Genomic DNA, 13786 nt, shown 5'->3' with positions numbered 1-13786 from the left:
ATTTAGGGACAACAGGGCATGCAATAGATTAAATTGACAGTTCAGTACCTGTTACACTTAAATACTTTCATTTTTAATTTTGTCTGATAATTACAGATAATTTAATCGATTTTCTCCCAAAAATGGAATCAATGATGGATACAGCTATAGTGTTTCAACTTGTTTTATAATAGTTTTTCGAATAAAGCACTCTGTCTACTATGCATAACCTATATGTACAGCGTTAACATGGCGTGAAAGCTCTCTCTGCGATGCTTGGACATATATAGATACAGAATAAATGCAGCTGATATGAATGTGAAACTTGAATATGAAAATCTTGTGCAAATCATGTGCAAAATGAATCATTATAAAGATACCATAAAGAATAATGTGATAAATGTAAAACAGATAATCATATATATATATTTTATAGGCTTGTTTATAGGAACAATGCAAGATGTTTTTAAGGATGTAGTGATTCACAAGCTATTAAGTGTCATGTAGAATAATCGGAGTGTGACAGCAAGGAGCATCTCCACAGTATTGGTCAGTCATCCGTGTCCATCAGCTACTGAGTTATTCCCTGCATTTCCCAGAACGTCCTTCATCTGGCGTGAACTGTTTCCATTTTATGTAGGCGGCACTTCAAGTATTGAAATCAGTGGTTGTAAATTGTTTTTCCTTTTCTGAGAATCACGAAAGCACCCATTAGTCTGGTTTTAATAGTTTGCTTTACAAGTTATTGAAAGTAAAACAACAATGACTATAAATATTGGATCCCAGATCCAATATCCAATATAAAGCTAACTTCACTCTAATTGTTTTGTGTAGGTGGAGAGAGCCATAACAGCAGCTGTCTGCTGAGAAACACTGAGTCGTGCCTCTTCTACAAACACATCATCGTGTACTTTGGTTTCATTTCATAAAGGAGTATTGAGCCTTAATATTCTACTACGGCAGTGTAATGCGATTCATTGTTTTGCTGGTCAAACAATATAATATTTATGTGGCCACCACCATGTTGAGAGCCAATCCCCAACCACATAATATAAAACACACTCATCTGTAAAAACAAATCTCACAAGAGCCTTCACAATAAAAAAAACACCCCCTAAACAATAATAATATACAGATGCCTCTTAGATAATAAACAAATAAAATATAAACGTGTCTTAATATAGTAGTAGGGGTTATATAGGGTTTCAATGAAATAAAACAATAAACAAAGCTTCCAGGTGTTACATAACTGTTAGGCAAACAAAAACTCTTCCTCAAAAAAACTAAGAACTGCCCTGATGCAGGTAACCTAGTGAAAAGGTGTTTTTTAATATTCCCTTTGCTCAGGCTTCAGAGTGCACAAAATCACCTTCAAACACAACATCAGTGGCAGGCAGTATCTGATAACATGAGGTCTGCATTAGATTGAGGAAAGAAAGATCAGAGTGTCCTGAGTGTGCAATTCCTCAACGCTGTTAAGCCTTCAGAAAGGGCGTTGTCACACACTGATTGACCCAGAGGGGAAACGCACCTAACTGCTCTCAATTCCTAATGAGGAGTCAGTCCCCACACCCTGCGCAACAGATGATCTGAATAACTCGTCAATCAACTCAGGGGAAGTGTGACATTCAGCGAAAATGAATGGGGCAAAGGAAAACCAAAGAATGAGGAACTATTTCCACAATGAAATGTAAAGAAAGAAAGAAAGAAAAAAAGAAAGAAAAACATCCATCACAAGTTCCCAGTGGCCAAAGTAATGTCTTTAAATAAACTGTGATAAACTGTGATGATTCCTGTGATATTGTCTCTACACCCTACCATGTGCCTTTTTTTTGCCTAAATCATCCATGCCCTTGTTGCCTAATCCTAAGCATATTCTTTAGTTGACATCCCAGCATTGGTTGCCATGTGCTTTTATTGCCTAAACATAACCACATACTTTTGTTGTGTAATCCCACCATGTGTCCATGTACTTTTGTTGGCATCAAGGCATCATTTTAGGGGCTTCCCAGAACGTCAACAGCAGATGCAGAAGGACACCCAGAGCATAATATGTACACACGGGAGTCCATTTACAAAGCGGCAATAAATGACGACTTGGGATGAGAATGTGTTCTGGACTCGTTGGAAGAGGATCTGCTCCATAAGTACCTTGTACCTTGTACCTTGTATGGCTTTGCTAAAAGCTATTAAGAAATTTACATGTATTCTGGCATTCATCAATATATTTGTAGCACCAGTCTTTTCGTAGGTACTAAAAAAAATCTAAACATGCCTCTGAATGCATATAGTGCTTGTGTTAATAATGAATGCACATAAATATTGTTTTTCATTATTAGGAATTACAATTTTAATTTGTAATGTGCTCTGCTCTGTTCAGTTTTAGGCTGGAGCCAGATTAAAAACCTGAATTTGTACTGTAAAAATGGGCCTATATTATGTTGTGCAATAATATGTGTAAAATGTGTATGAATACTACATGAACGTGTGCGTTACATTAAACAAACCTATACCATCCCTCAACGAGCTCCGTCATTACATTGACAAAGGGCACAGCAGTCCAGTAATATGACCAACACAGTTCATGTGAGTTAGCATCATTTTTACAAGTGTTTTCATTTATTTTTTTATACATTTACACATGAGCCGCTTGATTGGCCCAATAGAGCTTAGCTATTAGGATGACATATAACATAATGTTAGTTCACAGCCAATAAGACCACAGCAGCAGCAGACGCAGATGCTGCTGTCATTGTGTCCCCAGTAATAACTTACACAAGGGTGGGCGTGTTGATGTCAGCTGGGGGAGGCCTGGCTTCAAAGGTTACTGTATCGACTTCACGACTCAAAAGTTTTTTCAGGAACTGAGGAAAAACTTTATAGGAGTCAGGATGGCCTGTGTAGCTCCCTGGGGTCTAGATGACCCAAAAGCAACACCCACACTGAAAGAACAAGCAGCACTTATATGAGAGCATGCACGTACAGTATAAATACAGTCACCCACACGCAGGATTACAATCTATAGACCCACAGACGCACACAGAGACCTGCTCACACATAAACCCACTGTGTGGTGGGGTTTGCCCAATCAATTTTAAGTGAGTTCTTTAAACACTCCGCACATACAGTAGATGATCATATAGACCTTCAACTGGAGTTAAGACTGAACTCTTACAAGCTGTTTGTCCTTTGGTTTTCTCTCTGTGCAATAAACACACTCTCCTACGGTCATACATTTATTGTTCTCTTTATGCCGTCTTTAAAAGCATTAAATGAGCTGATAGAAAGTAAGACTGGTAGGTTAATACACGATGTAAATAAATGGGTATATAGGTGGCATATTTAGGTTTGTAGGTAGGTAAGTAAATGCAAAAGTAATTATTAATGTAATCTCAGACTCAGAGAGTTTGGTGTGGCAGATTAGCAATTGCAAAGTTAAGTACACCTAGCCAGAACTAATGCAGCCTATGATCAACACATGCATGGCGATTTTCAACATGTTCTCATCCCAAGTCGTCACATATTGCAGCTTTGCAGTGGACTCGTGTACATATTACACTCTTGGTGTCCGTCTGCATCTGCTATTGATGCTCAGGATGGCACAACCATGATGTCAACACAAGCACATAGTGGGATTACGCTGCACATGGTTATGTTTAGGCAACAAAAGCACATGGCAACCAATGCAGGGATGTCAACAAACGCACATGCTGGCATTGATGGTTAGGATTACGCAGATAGGGCAAGGATAGGTAGGATTAGGCAAAAGATGCACATGGTAAGGTGTAGAAACACATCACATTCAGACAGGAAGTGAACACCAGACTCTTGCATGAAAGTCCAGGGTTGCTCTCACCTGCCCTCTAGGGACCTTTGTGCTCCTTTTATTATGTAGGTACCAGCAGTTTTTCAACCTGACGCCATTCAGTGGCATGTCATGCTGATGTCCAGCTGTGTCCTCAACTGTCGCTGACTGACTCTCATGCTGTAGCAGCAAGTGCTGTCAGCTGCGCAATGGTTATGTCCAGCCATGTTGTTTGGTGACACCATCTGGCAGCGCATCATGCGGATGTGGAAGGTGGCTATTGGGTCTTGATCTAAGGGCAAAGCACTGCAAAAGTGGTAGTACTGAATGACTTCGGATTTTTTCTGTGTGTTCTGGCCTTTTGTCCAAATAAAAACTCTGTTTTAGGTCACTGACACTGGACCTTGTGAAAATCTGTCCAGAGTAAACATGTTCAAAAGCTCTGTTTTCATTGTTGACATGAAGGGAAAGTGGAGTTTTTGGTGTTGGTATCTCCTTTTCCGAGGCAGCATCAAATGAGGTGATATTTCATTTAATGACGGACATGGCCAAAAAAGTGCTGGCTCTAATTGAGCCCCCAAGAAAAGCATTGGGCTTTGAAGCCAATTTGAAAAAAATGTTGTAGTGAGGTGGACAGTTGGTTATAGCATTTTTTTTTTTAGATTTCTGATTGTGTGATTGGCCAACATGACTTTAAGGTCAGGGTTATATTGCTACCTGTTGGGTTGGCATTCTCCCTCCCTCATCTCCCAGGATGGACAGACATGCAATAGTTGTTGTGTATGCAGAACAGACTAAATAAAATTACATTATTGACACTATACGACATCATTGTCTACCATGAACCATTTGTGCAGGGCACGGAAGGGGGAACAGTTTGGGATGAACAGTTTTGGATGAAATATCAAAAGGCTGATGCCTTTTGATATTTGATACTTTTTAAATATTTTAACTTAGGATCAAGTTAAAATATCTAAACAGTTAGTGCTCTCCTGGAATGTATCACTCTGCTCCACACTGTGCAAAAAGTTAGGCAGCACTGTGGATATGCAGGTAGAAAGTAGTGATGTAGGTCTGTAGTCGTGGCTTGAGACCCAACAACTGTCTATTCAGCAGTGATTTAGCGTCTGACATGGGTGAGCCTTGTGGCTCAATAGCACTAAAAGGCTCATCCTGTCTAATGGGGTTCCTCTATGACGCAGACAGAACCCCTCCCCTTCTCTTACCCTGACATATCCAGAACACACACACACACACACACACACACACACACACCTACTGTACACCCATTCATTTTGTCCACTGTGCAGAGAGTCTGAGTGCATACATACACACACAGATACACACACAGATCAAACAAACACACACACACACACACACACACACACACACACAAATACTATACACACATGGTGTTCTGCACACTAATGAAAAGGAAGGGAATTGAGACGATGGTGCACGACAAACAGTTGTGTAATTGCTTTTGAGAAACGGCTCTTGTCGGAGGCTGTCATCGATCGGTCTTTGCCGAGGACAACTCGTTTACTCAGTGTGTGGGTGGAGGCCCGGGCGGCAGTGATCATTACTGGACTGACTGTGGTATCACTTTATTAACTCAATGTGGTTTGATGTTTCACTGGGAGGTTGTCATGCTACATACAGTAGCAGCTGTGAGACAAGAAATATGGGAAAACAAACACACAATTTAAGTTGGAGAAGATAAAAACTGCACAATGCTTCAGAGTTTGAAAGTAATTCATTAGAGTTGACTCGTATGTTTTGGTGCATGATAGGTGAAGTGCCATGAGTTCATTATTTGTGATTCACATCATATCGGCCCAAATCAAATCAAGATTACATAAGCTGATTGTGTGTTTATGGTCTATACTGAGCTGACAGTGGGCGTAGTGCTATCCAAACAGTGTTGTGAATGAAGGGCCGAGGAGTGCGTCACTGTGTAGTATACATCCCTCCCCAGCAGATGGCTCCGCCTGCAAGTGCTTAGTAGTTGGGAGGGTGGCGGTGGGGCACTGGGGGGGGGGGCCCCCCCCTTATCGATTTGGCATTTGAGATATAGCATGCAATGTAACATTTTTGGAAGGTTCTTAAAATATTTATTGCTGGTGATGCTTCTCCACGGACACCAGTTTGCTTTGCCTCCTATTTAATTAATGACATCAATGCAAATTTGGGGGGGGGGGGGGGGCAAGCAAATGGTCCAAATGACTGAAGGATTTTGTGAATGGAGCACTTACTGACTGGGGAATGACGTCAGCGCAAAGCCATATCCCTTATTAGTGAGCCACTGCTGAAAGGGGGCATCCCATTGGCTTGCCATAGCATCAGAGCGTCGCGATTGGCTACCAGTGGATAATTAAACACCTACACAGTCAATGCACAAATCCAAGTGGTGGGATATATAGGCTGGTGCGTTGGCGCTGCATGCAACAGAATCAAGAGTTGTTCTGCAAGTTGAGAGAACTTGTTGTATTTTGCATAGAGATACATAGAGATATATATATTTTTTTTTTGCTGGGTGATTATCACTGAAGGTAAGTGTTGACTTTTAATGTTGGGGAGATGTGTCAGAACTATAAATGTATCTGATAAGCTGTTTGCATATGTGTGTGTGGATCAGAGGGGGTATATTGACAGTCACTGCGTTAGAGTGTGGTGACGTGAGAGTGTTGGTAATGGGATTGGAGTGTGGCCACTGGGGTCACCAGCATCAACACCAACCATTTTGTGAGGGTCCAGTTAAATACTTGAGGGCCAAAGACCGACAAAGAGAGAAAAATGTGTGGAAAGGGGAAGAAAGACAGAAAAAAGGGACTAAAATGATCGACAGCAAGTGAAAGAGGAAAAGAAGAGATGGAGAGAAGGAACAAGGTTTGTGTGTGTATGAGAGAGAGAGAGATAGAGAGAGAGAGAGAGAGAGAGAGAGAGAGAGAGAGCTGGCAGCTCATTACACTAATGCACTGGTCCCTTAGGGAGTTGGCAAGCTTGGAGTCCCCCCTCCCTCTCTTCTTTTTTCACCCCACCTCTTCCAGCACAAGCTACATGCATTGCACAGTCTAGGACCCCCACCTACCCTCACACACACACACACACACACACACCTACTCGCAGGCATGTCACTCTCTGCGACCTGCAGCGTACGACATGAGAGAACTATTTGTGCTGTGCTCTTGGCTGGATGTTTTGGAGGAACAGTGCGTTTTGCAAAGGAGGGGGGATTGTTATGTGGCTCAGATTTAAAGGGGTGTTGTGTTGTGTTAAAAGCATGTGCAGCAGGAGAACAGAGCTAAACAGTGGCAAGCTAAGATGTGCTGAAGTCTCTGGGAAGTGACAGGAAGCCCTATTTTCTTGTTGCAACTTCTTCCCAAACAGCACAAGCGGATCAGACACAAGCAAGAGAGAAAATCTAGATGTATGTCAATTTTTGTAGTTTTTCTTGGCAAACTTTTTTCAGAGTGTGAATAACAGCAGTATTGTGCACAAGTAGCTGATGAAGGGTGTCTTTCTCGCCGTGTAGGGGACCATGGTTATGTTGAAGATCTCTGCTTTCCTCGTTGCCTACGCCCTGGTCATTTGCCAGATGTACTGCTCACAAGCTGCCCCTGCCAGGTGAGACGCTTCACATTTTACACTCTACACACTCCTACTGACATGCATTTCACCAGCAAGTTGACACATGTGGAAAAAAAAAAAAACGGGGGTAAAATTTGTTAGAATTAAAAGCAACCAGTGGCATGGAGAGGAGAGTCGATGCAGAAACAACACCTTAAAAAAAAGTAATCACAATATGTTTTGTGCTGCTAGAAAAATATGATAATAGAAATGTGAGAGGTTAGTGAACGAAAGAGATACATGGGTGTAAGTTTTTCTTTTAACATGAAACAGTGGGGGTTTGGAGTTCTTGCTCACAAAATTTAGAGCATCACACATTTAATTTCCTGCATTCTGGTAAATTTTACACATAATTTTATTCTTTAATTTTGTGAAAATAAAAGTCCTCTGCTTCTCTGTATTTGGGGGGGACAAATGCACATGTTCTAAATATTGAGTGTCCCCCGCGTTCTACACAAAAATCTACACTCATGAAGAAATGCAAACTCATCCACAGATAGTCTACAGCAGATGATATTTAATGATGTGCATGCACACAAACTTTAAATATATTTTTTCTGGTTTCTTTGAATAATTTATGATACTACTTTTTAGCCCTTTGAATGAGCAGGATTAAGTATGGGCTCCAGTTGAGAGTTATAAGGCTTAAAATGTGTCTTTAACCGTATAGTTTTATATGAAAAAGGAATTTAGATCCAATACTTTGTATAAATTTAGACAATAATACCTCACATTTTTTCTCTCTGTATAAGCTTATTAAAAACAAAAAAGAACCAAAAAGTGAAAAAAGACAGAAAAAAAGCTATAACTCACTCAGGGAGAGATAAATGAGATCTATATATTTATATGAAGCCCCATTCAAGCCACTCCCCACACTGTACCCATGAAGCTATCGATTTTGTAATAAATCTTAAGCTGCTTGCACATCAGCCCCTCTCTCCGATGGGGCACTTTCCGCAGATTGTTTCCCCGCGTTGGCCAGTGGCCCTCCAACTCAGACGTCATTCCTCTCCGAGTTGGTGACGTCCCAGCCAACCCCCCTGACCCCTCCTATCCATCCAGCCACTTCCCCGCTACCCTACCCCACCCTAACACCCCTCCTTTTAACTGCAGGTGATAATTCTATGGAAGGATTTAATACCTAATCTCAGTGCCTTTTCCTCCCCCCACCATCCCTTCTGAACCCTAAACCTGCCCTGCTCACCCCTTCATTCACAGACCGGGTTTAGAGTCCATGTCAGACCGAGTCACGCTCACGGACTACGAGGCGCGAAGGTTACTCAACGCCATTGTCAAGGAGTTTGTGCAGATGACGGCAGAGGAGCTGGAGCAGCAGGCAACTGAAGGAAACAGGTACGCAGACGACAAACACATGACTCTTTATGTTAACCCCTTTTTTAAAATGCAGTTTCCTTTAAAAAATGGACAGTGAAATTTAATGGTAGTCTGGGCATCTTTTTAGGGACCATATCATATTCTGGTTTCACTGAAAATGCGTCCCTTTAGCACTTCTCTTGGGTTCAGTCAGGCATAGAGGTATGTACATCTTAGCTGACCAAAAGAGAGAAAAACATCCAAGTAAAAATGTAAATACACAAATAAAAATCCCTATTCTCTGTCATGATCCCACTCCCGCATGGATGAGTTTGATTTTGTTGGAACGGACTACTGTTTCCAGCCTGCCTGCCGGGCATGTGAACAGCCTAACGGAACGGATAAGTGTGCATGATGTCAATTAAGTGGAGTTGCATGACAGTGGGAAGCGACTGGTTTGTTCTGTGGGTGTAAAAGATGTGACACGAGGGGATTGACTGGGATGGGGGTGGGGATGGTGGTTTGGCGCATGGAGGGATGGAGGACAGGTTCTTTGAATTGGTGGGGAGCAGAAGCATGATGCTGTTGAAAGGGGGGTGTTTTTATTTTTACTTTTGTATACCTGCGATGGCATGAGAATGAAATGCATGTAAGAGGAATGGTGCGTGAATGGAAGGAAAAAGAAAGAGATAAAGAAAGTGCATGTTTTTTTTCTCCATATGAGCCTGTTCTCTGCATGTGTTTTTTTTGTGTGTTCCCTCCCCGACAGCATGGACAGGCCCCTAACCAAGCGGTGCTCCAACCTCAGCACCTGCGTGTTGGGCAAACTGTCTCAGGAGCTGCACAAGTTGCAGACGTTCCCTCGCACGAACGTGGGAGCAGGAACGCCCGGCAAGAAGCGCAGTGCGCCTGAGAGCGACAGCTATGCAAGCTACGGCGAGACGTTTGACAGCATCTAACCGCTCCTCATCCCCCCTCAGCCCCTCTTTTACCTTTACTGCATCTCTTCCTCCTCCTCTTCCTCCTCCTCATACCTTATTGTTTTTGGATTGTGCAAGTGCATGTTGATTTGACCTGCTTGACTGAGAAGAATACGACCTTTAACTGCAAGCAACTTTTAGTTCTTTCCTCCTTCTCCCCCTGTTTTTGGCAGAGAATGATTTGTCCCTATGATTTCAGACAATCAGACTTAGTTTTCATCAGGAGCCAGTTCAGACATCCATCTCTGTGTACTGTGCGTGGAGTCATCTGAAGGCATTTCAAAGCCCCTGAAATTTAAGAGTTAAGCGAGATCACTCAATCGAAACCATAAATAAATGATCCACTCATGCGACACCATGTTTCTTGTTCAATAAACGTATTTTTCTACCAGGAAGCCTTAGCTCATTTTCATTCTTAGGGGTATTTTAATTAAAACTTTCAGTATGTACTTAATGTTTGAAAATATGGCCAAAAATAGCATTTTAGAGCATCTTTAATATACCTGTGGAGCTCTCATCGAGTTCAGAGGTAAGAAAATGACAAAGAAAATATGCAATTAAACCTTGCATGGTTGATGCATATTTTTAACTTGTACGTTGTGTTTTTTTCTGTGCTTTAAATCAATGTGTGCAGAGATACTGTGTCTGTGTTTACACTGTATTAATGTCACACCAGATCTTGGTGGCATTAACCCCTCGTTTGCTCTCCTGAAGCAGCGTTACAGCACAGAAGCGAGCCTGCAACACGGCAACCTGCGTGACTCACCGCCTGGCGGACTTCCTCAGCCGGTCGGGGGGAATGGGCAACAGCAACTTTGTCCCAACCAACGTCGGCGCCAAGGCCTTTGGCAGACGAAGGAGAAGTGTCCAGATGTGAGCACTCCAAAAACCTTCAGGGACACGGTAAATAAAGTTTCTTCTTCTTCTGTTTTTGCCCTTTGACTGTGAATTTCACCTTTTCTTCATTGCTTTTGTTCAATTTTTATAATCCAGCACCTGTGATAATGAAGTGTATCATCAAATCAATATAATCCTTCACAACTGCTGATTAAAAAGTGAGAAAAACTTGCAACAAAAGAATTTGAATTTAAAAAAAATGGAAGCAGTATGATTAAAATTTAGACCAATGTGATTTTTAAAAAAATGGTTAGGGTTAAAACATTTTGTACTCATCTCATAATGACTTGTAAATTATGAATGATGAACACCAGTAATTAAAATAAATGTGTCTCTGTCTTTCTTTCTTTCTCAGGTTGTAACCTGACAAGAAAACATCAGAAAAAAAACCCTGAGAACAAAAATCAACAAAAACAAAATCAAGCAGAACCCTCCCAAAAGAACTGGCCCTTTATCCACTCCCTCACGTTCTTACTGGAAAAGAAAAACAACACCACAGGACTTCTCGTCCCCATTTCCATCCTGTTAGTGAAACCTTTTGCTTTCAGCAAAATAAGAGAAAAAAAAAGAGAAAAAAAGCACTTTAGTTTATGTACATGAACAAATGAACTTCTGAAGAAAAAAACATCCTGATGATTCCTCTTTTTTATACATGAGTGTCAATGGAAAATAAAATGAAAGCTGCAGTGGTTATCAACTTATTTTTTTCCTCCTTTCACCTCGTTAGAGCACATTTCTTCTATTGCCTCCCCATGTGAGATCCATACATCCTCCATAACTTCCTCTCTTCCCGAGGGTACCCTGTTTTTCTGTGTGCCAGAGGGACGCCATTAAAGATCAGCCTACCCAAGGCCCCCCCCACAACGGCTGTTGTCTTGTGCCTTGATGTAGAACAATTTACATGAACATGATTGTACAGTTCTGTTTTGAGATGATAAAGAAGACCCGAGCGAGGATGAAGAGAATGACGACAGATTAATATTGTAAACAATATTGTGAAAACAAATTTCAGCAAGATTAAAATGTATTTTAGATACACTCGGGTTTGGGGTACTTGTGTTGTTCTTCAAAAGGTTTTAAGAAAGACGTTTGAACGATTATATTATAAGTAGCTTATATTTGTACATTAATTGCTGGAATATTGATGTCAATGACAATCTTTCCCAGTGATACATACAAACATGCTGAAAATTTGTAGCACACATATATAATTCTGCAAAAATACCAAATCCAAGGTTGGGTCACTTTGTATGCAGCGACAGTCTGTGGGTGTAAACACATCAGATTCATTGGGAGTAATTTTCAGACTGACACCACAGCGGCATGTTGAGATGATACAAGATTAAAAAAAACTGCATGGGTAATTGCTTAATAAAAGGCAGCAAAACCTGCAGTCAGACTTGTTCTTCTTTAGCTCCAGTAAATGGAAATGCACAACATTCACCTTTAATCAGAATCAGTTTAGACAGCCACTTATGCAATAATTGTTCATCAGAAGCCAAAAGCTTCGATTTACAAATATGCAAGAGATCTGAGGTCTTTTTGTGCAGAGAAATCACACATTTCAGAGCTTTACAGAATACAAAATATAGTCTTCTTTATTTCAGATACAGCTTAAAGAATGTGCTGCCGTTACACACTGCATTATTACCAGCCGGCTCATTTCTAATCATTGAAAATGTTCTATCACATGCAGGGTAACATTTTGGGATTCTCTGGTTTTTACAGCAGCACTCCAATAGATGGCAACATAATTATCTTGACTAAAGTTCCCGTGGAGTCCTGCAGAGTCTCACAGGTGTGACTCAAGTTACAAAAGCATAAGAAGGTGTCTCAAGTGGTGATAAACGTGAACACTTGGCCCCAGCAGGTGGTCTGTTTATTGTTTGTTTATTTGTACAAAATGTGAAAAAAATATTATTAAAATATTAAAAAAAGTGAAGATTCACATGATGATGATGATGATGATGATTTTTGAACAGTGTCACTCATCAAGGCTGTTTTAACACTGATGAGGCGTGAGACAGTGACCTGTTGACAGGGGTGTCACACTGAATTCTGGGCCTATATGCTTGAGCAGTTTGTTGGCCCCTGCCCTTCCTCTCTTCTTTTTTACATAGTATTTTTCCCCGTTCTCTTCATTTCTCTTTTTTCTTTTTTGAAACCCCGATTGCCCTTTTTTGGGAAAAGACATGACAATGGTGGTGCACTTGTAGTTACTTACTCGGCTTTAGCTGGATTTTTTAATGAATCCTAGAGCAGAAGCAGTCTAAACCATTTTGCACCTTTAAGGGGTGAGAGCATCTCAGAGAACTGTCACTATAGTTTTTATTCAAGTTCAATCTTTCAACTTATTTATTCAGCCAATTTTAATTTAATGACCACATTAAGCATTTAGAAATTTAAAAAAAAATTGTAAACAAAACCAAGCTGTCAAAGAGTTTTCCAGGGATGATGTTTCTCTTTAGGCCAACATGGAAGTTAGCATCACCCTGGTTCATCAAGAAGCCTATAGGAATTTTTCATTGGATTTTGGACTGGACTGTTGCAGAAAATAAGCTCTTTGGCAAACAAATGTTTATGATGCTTACATGTTTTGTTAAACAAGATTATCTTTAATTAACACCGTATATGATTCCTGAAGCCTGAATGCAATCAGCAGAAGTAAAAAGCTAATGTAATATTTCATACTTTATTGTTGATATTATTTATTATAGCCTATAGATATACATTTTTTAAAAAACATTTTATAATTGTTTTTTCTTATCAATCTTAAGAGACTGTATGCACTGATTGGTAGTTTCGTAGGGAACATCACTTGTAAAGCCCCTTGAGGGTCCCTGAAAAGTGTGCTACATAAATCAAATCAAATCAAGTCATTTGAAAAGTTAGGCTATACACAAACTACACTACAATCACATCACTTAATGCCGCCACAATCTTGGCTTATATTTGATCAGCACCACTTAGTTTTACTATTTGATCTCAGCTTTTTGGCTTCCATTTTCATTGTGCAAGAAGCAGTATGGTGCCCACTTCCTCTTCACAAACTCTCATTATTACAGCTTAATAGGGCATTGAAATGCGTTTCTGAAAACATATTAGGGGAGACATAGGCAGTGCAGTGACATAATCTTATATTCAGCACTGTCTAGTTTTACCATTTGATCAGATTTTGGTC

The 13786-nt window shown here is 40.6% G+C and overlaps 1 protein-coding gene across 4 annotated transcripts; it reads left to right on the top strand.

Moving 5' to 3' along the window:
- Positions 1 to 6273: 6273 nt before the first annotated feature.
- Positions 6274 to 11638, top strand: LOC121950511 (calcitonin gene-related peptide). Of its 4 annotated transcripts, none has more exons than XM_042496535.1 (5): positions 7084 to 7214; positions 7320 to 7411; positions 8633 to 8767; positions 10426 to 10611; positions 10961 to 11638. In XM_042496535.1, the coding sequence occupies exons 2-4, from the start codon at positions 7326 to 7328 to the stop codon at positions 10583 to 10585; spliced, it is 381 nt and encodes a 126-aa protein (XP_042352469.1). In that variant the 5' UTR covers positions 7084 to 7214; positions 7320 to 7325; the 3' UTR covers positions 10586 to 10611; positions 10961 to 11638. The 4 variants fall into 4 exon arrangements, with proteins under 4 accessions (XP_042352467.1, XP_042352469.1, XP_042352468.1 ...); XM_042496534.1 differs by having other exon boundaries at positions 10423 to 10611; XM_042496533.1 differs by lacking the exons at positions 7084 to 7214; positions 10426 to 10611; positions 10961 to 11638 and adding exons at positions 6274 to 6336; positions 9498 to 10095.
- Positions 11639 to 13786: the final 2148 nt, after the last annotated feature.

The sequence above is a fragment of the Plectropomus leopardus genome, chromosome 11 (assembly GCF_008729295.1).
Source record: "Plectropomus leopardus isolate mb chromosome 11, YSFRI_Pleo_2.0, whole genome shotgun sequence".
Classification (NCBI taxonomy): Eukaryota; Metazoa; Chordata; class Actinopteri; order Perciformes; family Serranidae; genus Plectropomus; species Plectropomus leopardus.
Note: the sequence above shows the minus strand (reverse complement) of the source record. Positions and strands in the feature narration are given on the sequence as shown.

Coding starts and splice junctions, on each gene's coding strand:
- LOC121950511 (XM_042496533.1), top strand. CDS start 7,326: ATGGTTATGTTGAAGATCTCTGCTTTCCTCGTTGCCTACGCCCTGGTC. Junction 7,412..8,632: donor TCACAAGCTGCCCCTGCCAG/GTGAGACGCTTC, acceptor CTTCATTCACAG/ACCGGGTTTAGAGTCCATGT. Junction 8,768..9,497: donor CAGGCAACTGAAGGAAACAG/GTACGCAGACGA, acceptor CCTCCCCGACAG/CATGGACAGGCCCCTAACCA.